Genomic DNA, 13,566 nt, shown 5'->3' with positions numbered 1-13,566 from the left:
TGTTATGCTATTACTTGGCTACATTTGCTCACATCTCCTAACGTTAAATGTTATTAAAATTGTCCATTCATAATGTCATATAGAAGCTCTTTACCCAATTTCAATCACATCAGCCATAAGATGTAGCTCCATACATTTTACTCTGTTCCTCTGATTTAGTTTGGTGTATCTTTAACAGTAAATTTGCCTTGAAATCCAAGCCGATAATTATATTTACTTTAAAGATTCTGCCTAATTTATAATGATACCAAGATGTGTATTTGAAGATAACCAGATCACTTTTCTCTATTTCTGTGTCCAGAGGTTCATGTGTACTATCTGGCATTGGCCTATATTCAGTTATATCTTAAACCCTAGTAAACTTCACACCTCTCTCACTCAAGTCTCTCTGCTTTGAATAGCACACAAAACCAAAACTACAGTGATAAATAGTCATTTATTGTCTCATTTCAGTTGTCTGACTAGAATAGAAATTCCATACAACAAAAATAACCCTAAAACAATGTTAAAATTACAAATGAACACTGTCCTAAATATAAATTTAGTTCTTACTAAAGCCTTCCCTGCATACCCTATAACTGCAGATTTCCGAGGTTGTTACATTGTTTGTGTGCGTCATGTCACACAACATACACTCGCTTGACATTAAAACAACAGTTATTTTTGTGCCCCTTGTAGTAGAAATGCTACAGAGGTACGGTATATTGCATTGACAGTGGAATGGCTCTGTCTCTATATTGCCATGTTCTTATGGTATGGGGCTCTTCAATAAAAAAAAGTGAAACTTAATACATAAAAAAACTCACAGAAACATATGACAGTGCTTATCGACAAGGTTTTTCCTGGAACTGTATGAAAAAAATATTCAAGTTTTCAAATCATACAACTTTTTTTTCTCAGTAAAAAAATAAGTGAATAAAAATGACAACCATTTTCTCTATTGCATTGTGTAGGATCGATTGTGAAAGTTTGCCTGTGATGCTTTCATGACTCAATGGTACCCAGTTTGTTCTTTCAGTCTTCACAAACACTTTTTCTTCTAAGCTACGCCCATATCCTTTACCTACACATGGCATTACATAGAAAAATGCAGATTTAAGGTGGGATCAGGGATGCTGAATCAAAACATTTTTAGTAATATTTAGTGAAATTGTTTCATTTCGACATGCTACCAACAAGTATGCTCCAAAGAAAAACTCCAGTGTCCATGATTGGCTCTGTAAGAAAGTGAAAAATATTTCCAGCGGGTCAGGCCGAGTAGACCAATATGGGCAATGATGTCTCTGTCAGTCATATCCTAACCAAGGCTACAGACATTCAGGGGAAGGGAGTCTGGGGAAGACAGAGGGAAAGTGGTGTAATTGTTTGGTTGCGTAATATACAAAATGGATCCCTTCCAGCAATAATAATAATAATAATAATAATAATAATAGTAAAACAAAATAAAAAATAAAAACCTTCAAGTCAACTTCTTTTTGATTATAGCTCAGTGACGGTTTAGGGCATTCTGCACTAATGTGATAATTACAGTACAAGCAAAGGAATGGGACACATTGAGCACATTAGTTAAGCTAAGGTTTCACCAGACACTAGCAGTCTTCAACAGGGAGCCTCTACACATCAGGTTGGCCATGCAATGCTCCGACTGAGCCTTCACCCACTGCTTGTACTGCCAAGAAGACCAGCCAGCAGGGGTTCCTATCCCATGCCGGTGGGATATACTTGCTTACCAGCTTCAAACTGGCAAATGCTATCAACAGACGTTTTTCACAGCAGCCATTTTGGCATGCCATAGAGGAGTAAACACAATTGAAGCTCAAGGCATTAGTTAGCTTCACACGTTAGCTTGCCCGTGCTAGAGCGCCACACTCCTAAAGATCAATAATTTATGCTTTAAGATTCAGTTCTGTTTGCTCAGCTACATACAACAACATATAAAATGGCTGCTGTGGAAAAGATCTGCTGTGCCATGCCAGAGGCACTGTTGGAGATATCACCCCGTTGCCCTACAGTGCTGGGCTCTCGGGCACAATCTTCCTCTCCTCCTCCTCTTCCTCTCACTTCATCTATACATGTACAGGACTTCTCTTCAGCTTTGTTTTCCTTCATATAGACTCACTAATGCTAGGTAACAGACTATGAGAATATTAATCATTTCCTTCTGGTATTGCATTAAATACTTTCACAGACCAGATATTGCTGTTAAGAGTGACTTCACATCTGTAACAAAACACTCAAATATTGCTGCTGTCTACTCCCCCTTTCCCTTATCTTTGAAACCACATATGAAAAGGGAACATATTTATCACTTGAGCTGAGGTAGTGTTCACCACGTCATCACAGGACGACTGAGTGATGGCACACTGGGGCATGCGTAACATATCCTGTGTGTGTGTGTGGGTGTGTGTGTGTCTGCGTGCATTAGTGGGTGAGGAAATGTGAGGGAGAGTAGCATTCTCCACACATCGAGCTGAGGTACAGGCCAAGCATCCTGATCATCTGTACACGCTTTTTCTGCAATTCCCAGCTTTTTGTCCCCGTGACATTCATCGGAACAGACAACACTCTGGATCCCATCCCCACGCATCCGCTGCAAATACTGCCTTGAGAACTGGGAGCACGCTCGCGAAAAAAAGTGAAATTAAATAACTTTAGGTGGGGGAGGGAGACTCAAGCACAGCCTATTTCTACTACGTCTACTACTACTACTTCTCTGTCCCATTTTTTTTTTTGTTTTCTCATGAAAAGAAACACCCTTAGGTAGCAGTGCTACGCTGTGGGCAGTGCTGAACACTCTGTTGAGGTTTTCGAGTGTTGGTGTGGTAGAACCGACGTGCGGTTGCCTGGTTACAGCATGGCGGTGCTCTCAGGGTTACAGGTGAGGTGAGCAGAGGTGCTACCACCGCCTGGAGACTTCAGTCCGTGGGGGCCGCACCCCATGGCCGCGCTTTTGCCCATGCCCCCCATGCTACCCATGCCCCCCATAATGACGCCTGTGGGCTGGTGGTGGTGGTGGAGGTGGAGACTGCTGCGCTGCGCCAGGACGGCCATCATGGTGTCAGTGGTGACGGTGCCAAACTCGTAGGTGAAGGTGCCGTAGTAGACGAGGATGATGACGGTGAAGACCCACTCGCAGATGGCGGCTGCGTGCTGCAGAACGAAACTCTCGTGGATGAAGAAAACGCCACCTAGAGGAAGGCTGTGTCAAGGAGCATACGTGTGTGTGTGTGTGTGTGTGTGTGTGTGCCCTGAGGTTTTAACACTGGCAAAAGGTACCAGAGAATCAAAACAACTGTTTTCAACTGCTGGTTTATGAAATAAAGGGATCATAAAGCAAACATTATAAAAAGGTATTTTCTGAATTGTCCATGAAACACTGAACGGAAAGGTTAAGTTTCGTGGACAGCACCTTTAAAGCAAAAATCCACCCCAAAAAAACGAAAACAGAGTGTTGAAAGGCCACTCTGCTGAGTGATTTTGGATCACTGATTTGTTGGAACCTAAAGAAAGCCTAGTGAGCTATCATAAAGTTTTGAGTAGGCGTTAACTAATGTAAACATGCCTAGACTTGTGATAGTTTAGGTCCTGTTTCAGCATGACTAGAATATGCAGGGTTGTGGCCAATGTATAGTTCTGTGTCTACACGGCATTACTCATATATCTGTCAAACACATGGTACACATTCTGCATGGCCAACAATCAACGTATTGGTTGAAAATGTGTTTCTCACTGGAAAAGATGTCGCCTCCCCTATTGCCAAGCAACAACTATACTTTGGAACTGACAGAGCCCTGTGGAGCATTTGCTTTTCAACATTCATTTCCTGAGTGCTGGAGACAAACTGGGGACACTAAGTTTTTATCAAAACACATAAGCCTTATCAGACAGCAATTCGGTGTTCAAATGATGGGGAAATGGATTGGTGTAGTTAAATAATTGCAGGTTCTAGGCAGTCTAAAGTCCACAGTAAACTATGGATTCAACTGGAAGTCTATCTCATTATCAGTCATTATACTAATAATGATTCATGTTGTTCCTTCTACAGGCACTTTTATCCAGTACACTTATACAAAAAGTACACATCCCATCACTATGTGTAAGTTACAATTGCAGGGAAATTCTACCTATAAATCCAACTCGCGATTTACTAAGACAATTTCGGCCCTGCCCAGTATAACTAATTAAATGCAGATAGTGCTGCAAGGATACTGAGGACGAGAGATACCAGGGCCCCGGCCGAGAGGACTACCCGCACGTGGGCCATCCAGTAGTCCAGGGTGGTCTCAGCGATTCGGTAGGTGAGCACACACTGCAGGCACACAAACAGCAGCCCTGCGGGGAACGCCACGCCCGCTCCCACGTAGTGCAGAGATTTGGCATGGTCCACCTGAGAGAGGCAGGAGGAACAGAGAGGAGAAACAGAGAAATAGAGAAGATTACATTATTCAACCTACAGAAGAGCGATGCGGTCATGTCACAGTGCGGAACAATTCATGCTTGTGATTCATCTTCAAAGTGGATGTGTAGGAGGAGTGGGTGGGCAAGACGTCTCTAGATAACATGGTACACACCTCCTGATGTAAATAGTATATGGAAGTGTACAATATGGGGTATATCATGACCAGAATATGTAGACCAGAATAAGTGATGTATCAATTTTGTTGTCCAATACATTATCAAATAATAATCTAAAATAAATAATGGCATTTATTTTGTGGTTCTACCATTTATGAACTTTGAAGTACATATTGCTTCAGTGTATATAAGGGGAACAAATGTATTCTTTTGAAAGTGAAAGTTTACTTTGAGCTGACGAGCAAAAATGTGGTTATTTTAAATGACTGACCAATAGACAGTTCTGCTCTATCCTCCCAAGAAAAACAGTTGTATCAGGTAATTTACATTTTTGGCAGATTCACTGGTTCACCCCTAAGACAAATATGTCCCTATATTTGAACCTGGAAACTCACCTGGAAATTTCCCACCATGACCAGACCTAAGGCGTTGACACAGCCTGACACCAGGGCACTGGTGTTTGTCCAACAGTGGTGACTATGCTCAATCACCTGGGCATAGCGGAGCATACACACCATCACCACTGCAGAGACAGACAGCAGTGATAAAGGAGGAAGGAAAAAGGGAAAGACGGAAAGAGAGGAGACAAGGAGGAAGAGAACCGCCGGACAGACAACAGAAAGGAAGAGAACGAGACATAAACATAAAAGGAAGACAGGGATAGAAGGCAGGATTTAGAGAAGAGATGAAGAGAGAGAGAAAGAGAAAATCAAGTGTAAGTGCTGACCACATACATACATTAAAAGGCAAATCCATGCATAATCAATGAATCGCTTGTCAGATGCCCTGTTATCCTTTATCATTAATGCCCACATGGACTGCCAGTAATTAGTGGTTATGGCACAGGAGAAGAGGAGGGGGGTATTACCCATGAATGCTCCCACGTTGCCGATCAGGCTGAAGAGACAGCTCTCTGGGGGGTATACGCCACATTTGCTAAAAGGGGAACAAATTAAGGGTGAGACTGTTGATACAGATGTGGCAAATTACTAGATGGGTGTGAATGCGATCTCTTTTATGGTCCCTTTGTGTCACTGCTGTGGTATGTATGTGCCTATCTTAGGTGGGATTTCAGTATTCATGCACCGCAAACTATTGTCATTGAAAAATAATTTGTGAGGAAACATGATATATGGCGGTGGTTCCCAAACTGTACATGGCAGGCCCCCATTTGATAATGAGGGTGCAACACCAACCCCGACACCAGGGTGCAGAGATCGAAATAAATAAATAAAAACATCCCATCACCTGATGCATAGCTTTTCTTAAACATTGTTTCTACATTTGAACATATAACACTTTCAATTCAATTTCATAAATTAGTTAAATATTTGTTTTGTTACTTGTTTAAAACAGATAGAATCTGGCTGGATCAAATGCGGCTTAATGACATATATCGTTCTATTCTTTGGATCGTTTATGTCCAATGCATTAATAACTAGGCTAGCTATCCCTTCTAACATACAGGCTACCCGGTAAGCCCTGATCATAATAAATAAGTATAAGGTAGGCTATAAACTCATCAGCAAATAGGTTAGTTCCAGGCTACTATGCTGTAGGAACAATGCCATGTTTAATTTGACCTATAGTTTACGGTCAATTTGTTCACATCCCCAGGGGGCCTGCCCCACACTTTGGGAACCACTGGCATATGGTAACACTAATGACCATTACTAATCTTTGTTGTAGGTTTGTCCAAAACCTGCCACTTTTTCCAGGCATCATAGCATGCAATAAGAGAGTTTCAAATGGAGTTAGCATACTACTACTTGTTTATACTGTATGTGATCAGCCTAAGTAAGGAAACACTTAACAAAAGGTTAAATGGGAAAGTCATCTACCTGATCAGAGGTATATCCTGTAGCGTGCAGCATGTCTTGGGGAAACCCCTCCTTGCCGTCTCTTCAGTGCATGTGACATTGTACGTCCTGTGACAGGGGCAGGCAAAGCATCGGGCAAGTCAACAGGAGATAGATTCACCACAACATTCACTATTGTTCCACTCTTCCATTTTGCCAATCAATAATGCCCCATCACAGGGAAGTACAGAGTATAATGCACTCACCAGTTCTCTACAGGACAAACATGGTGGTTCATTACTGCCATGGCATAGCTGTAAAACAATCCATTCACACAATGTTAATCTGCCTGGGGACTTCACAGTGTACAGTAAATACAGTGGGTGTAGTTAACACAGCGTACAGCAAATAGACCTCTCCCTTACTGAACTGATGCAGATTATAAATTCCTGGATTTCATAGAATTTGAAGAACACATACTATGACTCAAAGGTAATGAGAGACTTACACTATCCATATTCCTGTGATGGAGAAGGCAGCGAGGCTGACGGGCAGGACAATCCAGGCGGTCATTGGGCAGTCTGTGTGGGGCCTGTGACCAAAGCATGAGGGAGTGGTGGCCCAGGGGTGAAGTGACGAGAGGGGAGACGTTGGCAGGTGAAGCCATGCAGTGCGAGGGCAGGAGAGGACCAACGGGGCAACACTGTCAATGCTACATTGGCCGATACCTCGCTCAGTCCGAAGTACCCAGCCTGCAATAAAGAGTGTGTTTCATTGATTGTTGAAGAGAAAATGATGCTGTCCCAACCAGTGCAGATGAGAGAAAAATGCACCAGCAAATAAATAAATAAATCATCAACATTATGTATCTGTCTTGGTTAAGTAAATGGAAGGATTACACTATCTAGTGGGTGCAACGAGAGATCTAACTTTACTCAAAACTGTCGACATAAGCTTAGCAAGAAGCTCGGTAATGCCATATTGTTAAGCAACAATGATCAGATAAACGTGAGTTAGCCAGCTAAGGTTAACACTTTACGATTTTTAAGAATAACAAAGCATTGAACTACAAGCATGTCATCGAAATACATCGAATGCTAAATGATCCATGTAATCAAATATCAGCGCAGCTTAGACCAGCTGTAGCAGGCTATTAACTCCCGGTCGACGGGATGCTAGGCGGTTTTACCAGGGGATAACAAAACGTTAACATCAGCGAGCTACACACAGACACACACAAATCACCAATGATTTAGCAAGTGACGCTTTCATATATATTGTGTCAGTCCCATGTAATTCCATAACATTGCATCACCGGTCAGTTTGAAGTGTGATTAAATTCTCACCAAAGGTCCTCCAGCGACACCTGTGCGAAAGAGGAAAGCTATTTGCTAGCCAGTTAGCTAGCTGATGGTGTTGGTTGGACACAAGGACGTGTGAGGACGTACGCGCAAATGCATCACGTGCTCAAAATATTGCTATGCAGCACCAGCAAAGGTGCAGCATGAACTTTGTTATAAAAAAAAACACTTCTAGACATACAATAATTATGTTTTTGTGCATAAACTGTGAAATAGAGGAGTATTGGTTTCGGGTGTTTACATGCTTAACATTTTCAGACCCTGGAAATCTACGCAAAGGACAAGAGCATACAGATGCTCTGGAATACTGGACACATTATCTTTTCACTGAGCACCTCGTATTTTTCTACACCAATGACTGTAGAAGGCAGCCCATTTTATTTTTATTTTCTAGTACAGAACCCTACCGAACATCAAAAAGTCAACTATATTTGTTCAGTGTTTGATTCTTGATCCAGATCTTATTGCTGAAGTGGAATTCATGTAGTGCTTCCAAAATGTCATAATCGTTCCTTGAAAGTCCTGGCTGAGTGATATTATAGCCTATCATCGACATTATGGAGGAACTCCTTATGAATTTGAAAATACCTACCTAAACCAGTTATTCTAATCGCTACACACATCGTGACACAAAATGTATGGGTAATATGTGCAATCTACAGTGGGGTTAGGTGACTTGCACAATTACAGATCCAATTGAACTCTTAACTGTCCATGGAGACACGAGTTGGCTGCAAGCGCCTCAGCGACAATTCTGAAACGGGCTAGGTGGGTATACGTTTTATTGGGAGTGATAATTCCCTGTCTTCTGCCAAATGAGGCAGAAGACGTACAAGTAGTTTTCGCAATATATGAATATGAGGGTTTTGTACAAAATACTTACTGATCATATATTTTGGTAATATTACAGTAGTTTCCTAATATGTGACATGTGGCGCCGCTGGTGTAGTGGTATCATGCAAGATTCCCATTCTTGCGACCCGGGTTCGATTCCCGGGCGGCGCACGTTTTTCCTTCAGGAAGTCTTATCTTATGTGATAATAACCACATGGTGTCTTAATATCATGGCAAGCGATGAAAACCTTAACATATTTTTAAAAATCACTGCAAATCACTTTCCGCCAGAATGCCGAAACACAGCATATACTCAGATAAACGCCGCTCAACTCCATGCCCCCTTCTATTATTTGACGCATGCGTACACTTATATCCGCTCCGGTTTCGCCGCCATCTTATGTCGCCTTTCTATTGTTCATAATTGGAGTTAACAGAGGCGGCATAGCGTTATTGTGCGCATTTTATGAATTCGAAGAGAAATAAGAGGACATTTTATGAAGACAAGAACTGACCCATAATCAGAGACTGTCATAGAAACTGACACGTGGAATTTCTCTCAGGGTTCGGTCTTTTATTCGATCGGAAAATATGATGGACGACGAACAGCCCAAGACTTTGTACGTATCAATGCCATTAGCCAGAATTTAACTAACGCTAGCTTGCCAAGTTAGCCTGCAAGGATTCATAAATGGGTAACGTTATCTCGTATTCAACATAAAGTAGTTGAGTATCTCATTTAAATGTTGCAAATGAGTCATGCTATTTTGCTCAGATGTACAGAGTATTGCATACTTGTAAGCACTTGTGTAACGTTAATGAAGCGATGGGTTTGGAGGATGATAACGTTAGAGGTTTGTAGCTAGCTCGGTAAGGCTAGCATAGTCAGTAGCTAAATTGCAGGCTAATGTTAACGTAAGCTATGCTAGCTAGCTATAAAAGCCACTTAGCATTATGTCAGACGTGTCCGTTTTTCTCTTTAAAGACAAAAGCACAGACTATTTGGCAATGGACTATTTGGTGTGCATGTGTCTGGTTAAGCGGGAATACAAGCATTGTTAACTACAGTAGATACTAGCTATAACTGTAGTTACAGTAGTTACACTTATTTTCACATCCCTGTCGTTCCACGTGTTTTTGCATTGATGTTAAATGATAACTGTTGAGAAGAATAAAACCAGTGAGCTAGCAGTGGTTCATGTCGCTTTGGAGCTAGCTAGCTAATGTCTGAGGCCACGGATAGCAGACCAAGCTCCACCGTAGGGACCTGCAGTGGTGATTGAACTAGATTGCTAACGTTAGCATTTATATTAGCTATTTGTTTGCGAGCGTTGCAAGCTAACGTTAGGTAACGTTAACTATAACGATTCCTAGATTTATGTTATGCTCAACCCACGATCAGTTTTGGACATCAGAAATGAAACGTCACTTAAACATTCCTTTGTATTTTATTTCTGATAACGTTAGTTGTGTGCCCATGTTAGAAATTATAATGCCAATGCTGCATTTAGATGTGTTCGAATGTTATCACTAGCTTGCAAACGTTGTATGTTGATAGCCTTAGTTCGTTCATCTTTAGTGAGATAAATTACCTCCGAGTTGCTCCGTAAATGCTTGGTGGGTGACTGTGTTTAACGTTAGTGGGGATGCCAGGTATGGAGGAAGAAAGGTGGCTAGCTAAAATGAATCGACGGTGAAGAAATTCAAGGCATAGAGTGGCCTATGGTCACGTTCTATTGTCGTCTAGGTGCTGTTCTGATGGTACTGTGGGTTCAAAAATAGTCTGGCAAGAGGTTTGATATCAGTCGTGGGTTTGCAGCTGGTTCGAGTTGCCGTTCGCCAACCTAATGTTACCAAACCAGATGCTAATTAGTGTCACTGGGTAACTTGGCTAACATTTAAGTGTTGTTGATAACCTGGAAGATTAGCTAGTTAGCAGAGGCAGATAAACTGAAAAACGAACAGACTTGGCTAGCAGTTCCTCATTGGTGAACGTCAGTGTCACGAGAGCCATGTTGTGGACTGGATCTTTGTCTTCCTTCTGTTACCCAACACTGCTTTGTTGTAGAATAGCGCCGAAAAAAAATAAATTTCGATTTTGTCACCGGTTTTTGCCCTGCTAGCCCCTCCGTTCTTTTTCCTGTTGTGTTCATTTCTCCTGTAGCCTGTGGATGAAATAAATAAGATATGCTTTGTTGATGGTTCTGTCTGGTATATCACATGTACTCCTCCGTTCTGTCTTTCAGGTATGTTGGAAACCTGTCCCGCGATGTGACCGAGGCGCTGATCATGCAGCTCTTCGGTCAGATAGGACCCTGCAAGAGCTGTAAAATGATTGTTGATGTGAGTCAGCCTCCTGGCCCTCAGAAACCCATTTATACTTGCTCCTCAACCAATACCTTCACCTAATCAAAAGCATTGTCTGTGCAGTCAGGATTTGGGAGTTATTTAACCCCCTGGTGTCTGGGACTAGATTCAGGCACTTTTGTAGTTATTATATGATGGGATAGTTTTAGTAACTGGGATAGTAACTTCATACAAGGCCACATTTATTTATGAGAATTCTGCGCAAGTTTAGGTATAATGATATGTAAATAGTATGCATGTCATAAAATACCTGTCTGACAGAGATGTACATACCTGAACATCTCACTACTTTTAGGTGCTTTTCAAACAGTAATTACATTTTTTTTTGTTCAATTGTAAGATAGGGCACATATGTTTGTGGTAGATATTGGTCATTTTCTCCACCATTATTGTTGAGTGTCATGTATAAATGGAGTATTTTTATTTGTTACCAATTCCTCTCTTCTCCCTCTAGACGGCAGGTAATGACCCATACTGCTTTGTGGAGTTCTACGAGCATAGGCATGCTGCCGCCTCACTGGCCGCAATGAATGGACGTAAAATAATGGGTAAGGTAAGCTATCGTATCTACAGGGTGAGTTGGGTTGGGTTCGGATGGGCTGGGAAGGCATGGGGATCAGCGTTTGTGTGTTTTGACACTATCTACACGTACACATCCATCACTTAAATCTTTAATCCCCTCCTTCAGTGACATTGCATATTTTGACCATTTACAGAATTTAGTTCTTGTACATGATTAGTGTTTTAAATGCATCAGTAGGGAAAACATTTTGTTTTCTTTTGGCATGTGAGACATGCCAAGGAAGTGTGGAAGTTGAGGATTGAATAATCTTGATTCAGGTTGAACAGGTTTGTTAACTTCGTTTTCCATTATTGGTTTGTTTGAATTTTGTGGTCCTCCGATGTCTATTGCTGAAATAGAAATCCAAAAACGTGAACTATGGATGGGAAAGCTTTTTATTCTTCTATACAAGTCACATTTATGAAGGCCAAGGTGTGTCCTTAAAGAACAGTCATGTTCATTGATGAAATTAACTATGATGAAACCTCTATGGAGCTTCATGAATAGGAAAGCTGGCTTGAGATCAGCTTAACCCTGTTTTAACAACATTCAAAGGCTAGAGAGGATAACTTGGGCATTGGCACGGTGCCTGAAGGCCTAGCAATGCGGCCTCAGTGCACTATTTTAATTAGCAGAACCTTTTTATAACATGCTGGCAAAGTTTGCCAAGGCTGCTCACAGTGTGGTTACCTTGACTCCTCCAGCAGTCCAGGTGCTTAACATGGATGCAAGCATTCCAGTGTTCCGCAAGTATGTCCAGTTAAAAATGTTTCCTTAACACGCGTTGAAGGACCACAAATTGATCATTTCAAGGATACAAGTTGATAATGTCACTTGTTTCGTAAGTCCTTTGTTATTTGGACCACTTTGTTTTATCCAGTACCACAATACATATTTATTCCCCTCCAATGTGAAGATTCAGACCATCAAGACACTGCAAAAATATAGACTGCATTCTGTGAAGTCTGGTCAAAGTGTTCCTTCTCTCGCTCTTTTATTGCTGAAAACACTACTTAGGCAAGGCTAGTTTATTTATAAAGCACATAATATAAAGCGTTTATTTATATAGCACGTTACACCAAGAGGCAATTCAATGTGCTTTACATAAATAAGAACATCCGAAGGAAAGAAAGACCGACGAGTGAAGAGATAAAAATATAATTAAAAAGTAAAGAACATAATTAAAAGAACATACAAAGTCCATGAAATAGAATAAAAACATAATTAAGACAGAGTTCATAAAATAGAAAACTTAGACATGTTGTCAGGCTGGTAGGGCCCCCCCCCCCCTTGTGGCCAAGTGGAGAACAGATGCCGTTCTTACTCAGATGGAGTTTTTTCACCTCCAGGTGTCTCTCTTTGTCTCCCACAGGAGGTCAAGGTCAACTGGGCCACCACACCTAGCAGCCAGAAAAAAGACACAAGCAGTAAGTACGGCTGTACATGTCTAATCATTTAGCCTTGTATGTAGACCTGGTTGTCTAGAATACTCCATTTTAGATTAACCTTTTGAAGGTCACAGTGTGTCGGGAAGTAATTTCTTTTATATCTTGTATCTAAATTGAGTATATTGGCTTATAGTTTTCTAAGTATAGCCTGTCTCTTTTGTGTGTATGTCTATCCTTAGACAGCTGAAGACCATGATTTTATGTCTGTGCTTTGTTTGTGTGCAGACCACTTCCATGTCTTTGTGGGAGACCTCAGTCCAGAAATCACCACCGATGACATCAAAGCTGCCTTTGCACCCTTTGGGAGGATATCGTAAGTGCTGCCGGAACTGGATGATTTAAAAGAGATTCAATCTAAATCAGCGTCTGAATGGTCCCCTATGCACACATTCAGGGGTGGCGCTCTTGTTCTTTGTTACGTGTCTAATGGTCTTTTGTATGCTTTTTCTGCACAGTGATGCTCGTGTGGTGAAAGATATGGCCACAGGGAAGTCTAAGGGCTACGGCTTTGTGTCCTTCTACAACAAATGGGTGAGTGGCCCGGGGTCGATTCAGCCCGCGTCTGTATCTGATTTTAGGTTTAATTCAGTTCCTGGCAATCCAGAAAGGCAATTGAGTCC

At 41.5% G+C, this 13,566-nt stretch overlaps 2 protein-coding genes and 1 non-coding gene across 4 annotated transcripts; 2 read left to right on the top strand and 1 right to left on the bottom strand.

The window, feature by feature from the left end:
• Positions 1-417: 417 nt before the first annotated feature.
• On the bottom strand, positions 418-7,834 carry tmem150ab (transmembrane protein 150Ab). 2 transcript variants are annotated; one of them, XM_042704461.1, is made up of 8 exons: positions 7,721-7,834; positions 6,883-7,126; positions 6,641-6,688; positions 6,417-6,503; positions 5,444-5,511; positions 4,971-5,098; positions 4,210-4,387; positions 418-3,188 (listed from the first exon to the last, which is right to left on the bottom strand). In XM_042704461.1, exons 2-8 carry the CDS (start codon positions 6,945-6,947, stop codon positions 2,848-2,850), a joined length of 915 nt encoding a protein of 304 aa, XP_042560395.1. In that variant the 5' UTR covers positions 6,948-7,126; positions 7,721-7,834; the 3' UTR covers positions 418-2,847. The 2 variants fall into 2 exon arrangements, with proteins under 2 accessions (XP_042560395.1, XP_042560396.1); XM_042704462.1 differs by lacking the exon at positions 7,721-7,834 and adding an exon at positions 7,620-7,642.
• Positions 7,835-8,669: 835 nt separating this feature from the next.
• Positions 8,670-8,740, top strand: trnag-ccc. Its single transcript has one exon. It is a non-coding gene; the product is annotated as a tRNA-Gly (tRNA).
• A 208-nt stretch (positions 8,741-8,948) lies between these two features.
• Positions 8,949-13,561, top strand: LOC122129544 (nucleolysin TIA-1-like; the record flags this gene model as incomplete). The annotated part of the gene is made up of 6 exons (XM_042704478.1): positions 8,949-9,189; positions 10,816-10,912; positions 11,391-11,489; positions 12,871-12,925; positions 13,172-13,259; positions 13,402-13,561. Coding segments are annotated over exons 1-6 (528 nt in total), but the record flags the coding sequence as incomplete, so codon positions are not given.
• Between the last annotated feature and the right edge of the window lie 5 nt (positions 13,562-13,566).

Source organism: Clupea harengus, unplaced genomic scaffold (genome assembly GCF_900700415.2).
Source record: "Clupea harengus unplaced genomic scaffold, Ch_v2.0.2, whole genome shotgun sequence".
Classification (NCBI taxonomy): domain Eukaryota; kingdom Metazoa; phylum Chordata; class Actinopteri; order Clupeiformes; family Clupeidae; genus Clupea; species Clupea harengus.
Note: the sequence above shows the minus strand (reverse complement) of the source record. Positions and strands in the feature narration are given on the sequence as shown.

Excerpts from the sequence above, each read along its gene's own strand:
- tmem150ab (XM_042704461.1), bottom strand. The coding sequence starts at position 6,947 with ATGACCGCCTGGATTGTCCTGCCCGTCAGCCTCGCTGCCTTCTCCATC. Across the intron at positions 5,512-6,416 it reads CAGGATATACCTCTGATCAG|CAAATGTGGCGTATACCCCC; the intron begins GTAGATGACTTT and ends TTCCCCTTTTAG. Across the intron at positions 4,388-4,970 it reads TCATGGTGGGAAATTTCCAG|GTGGACCATGCCAAATCTCT; the intron begins GTGAGTTTCCAG and ends TGCCTCTCTCAG.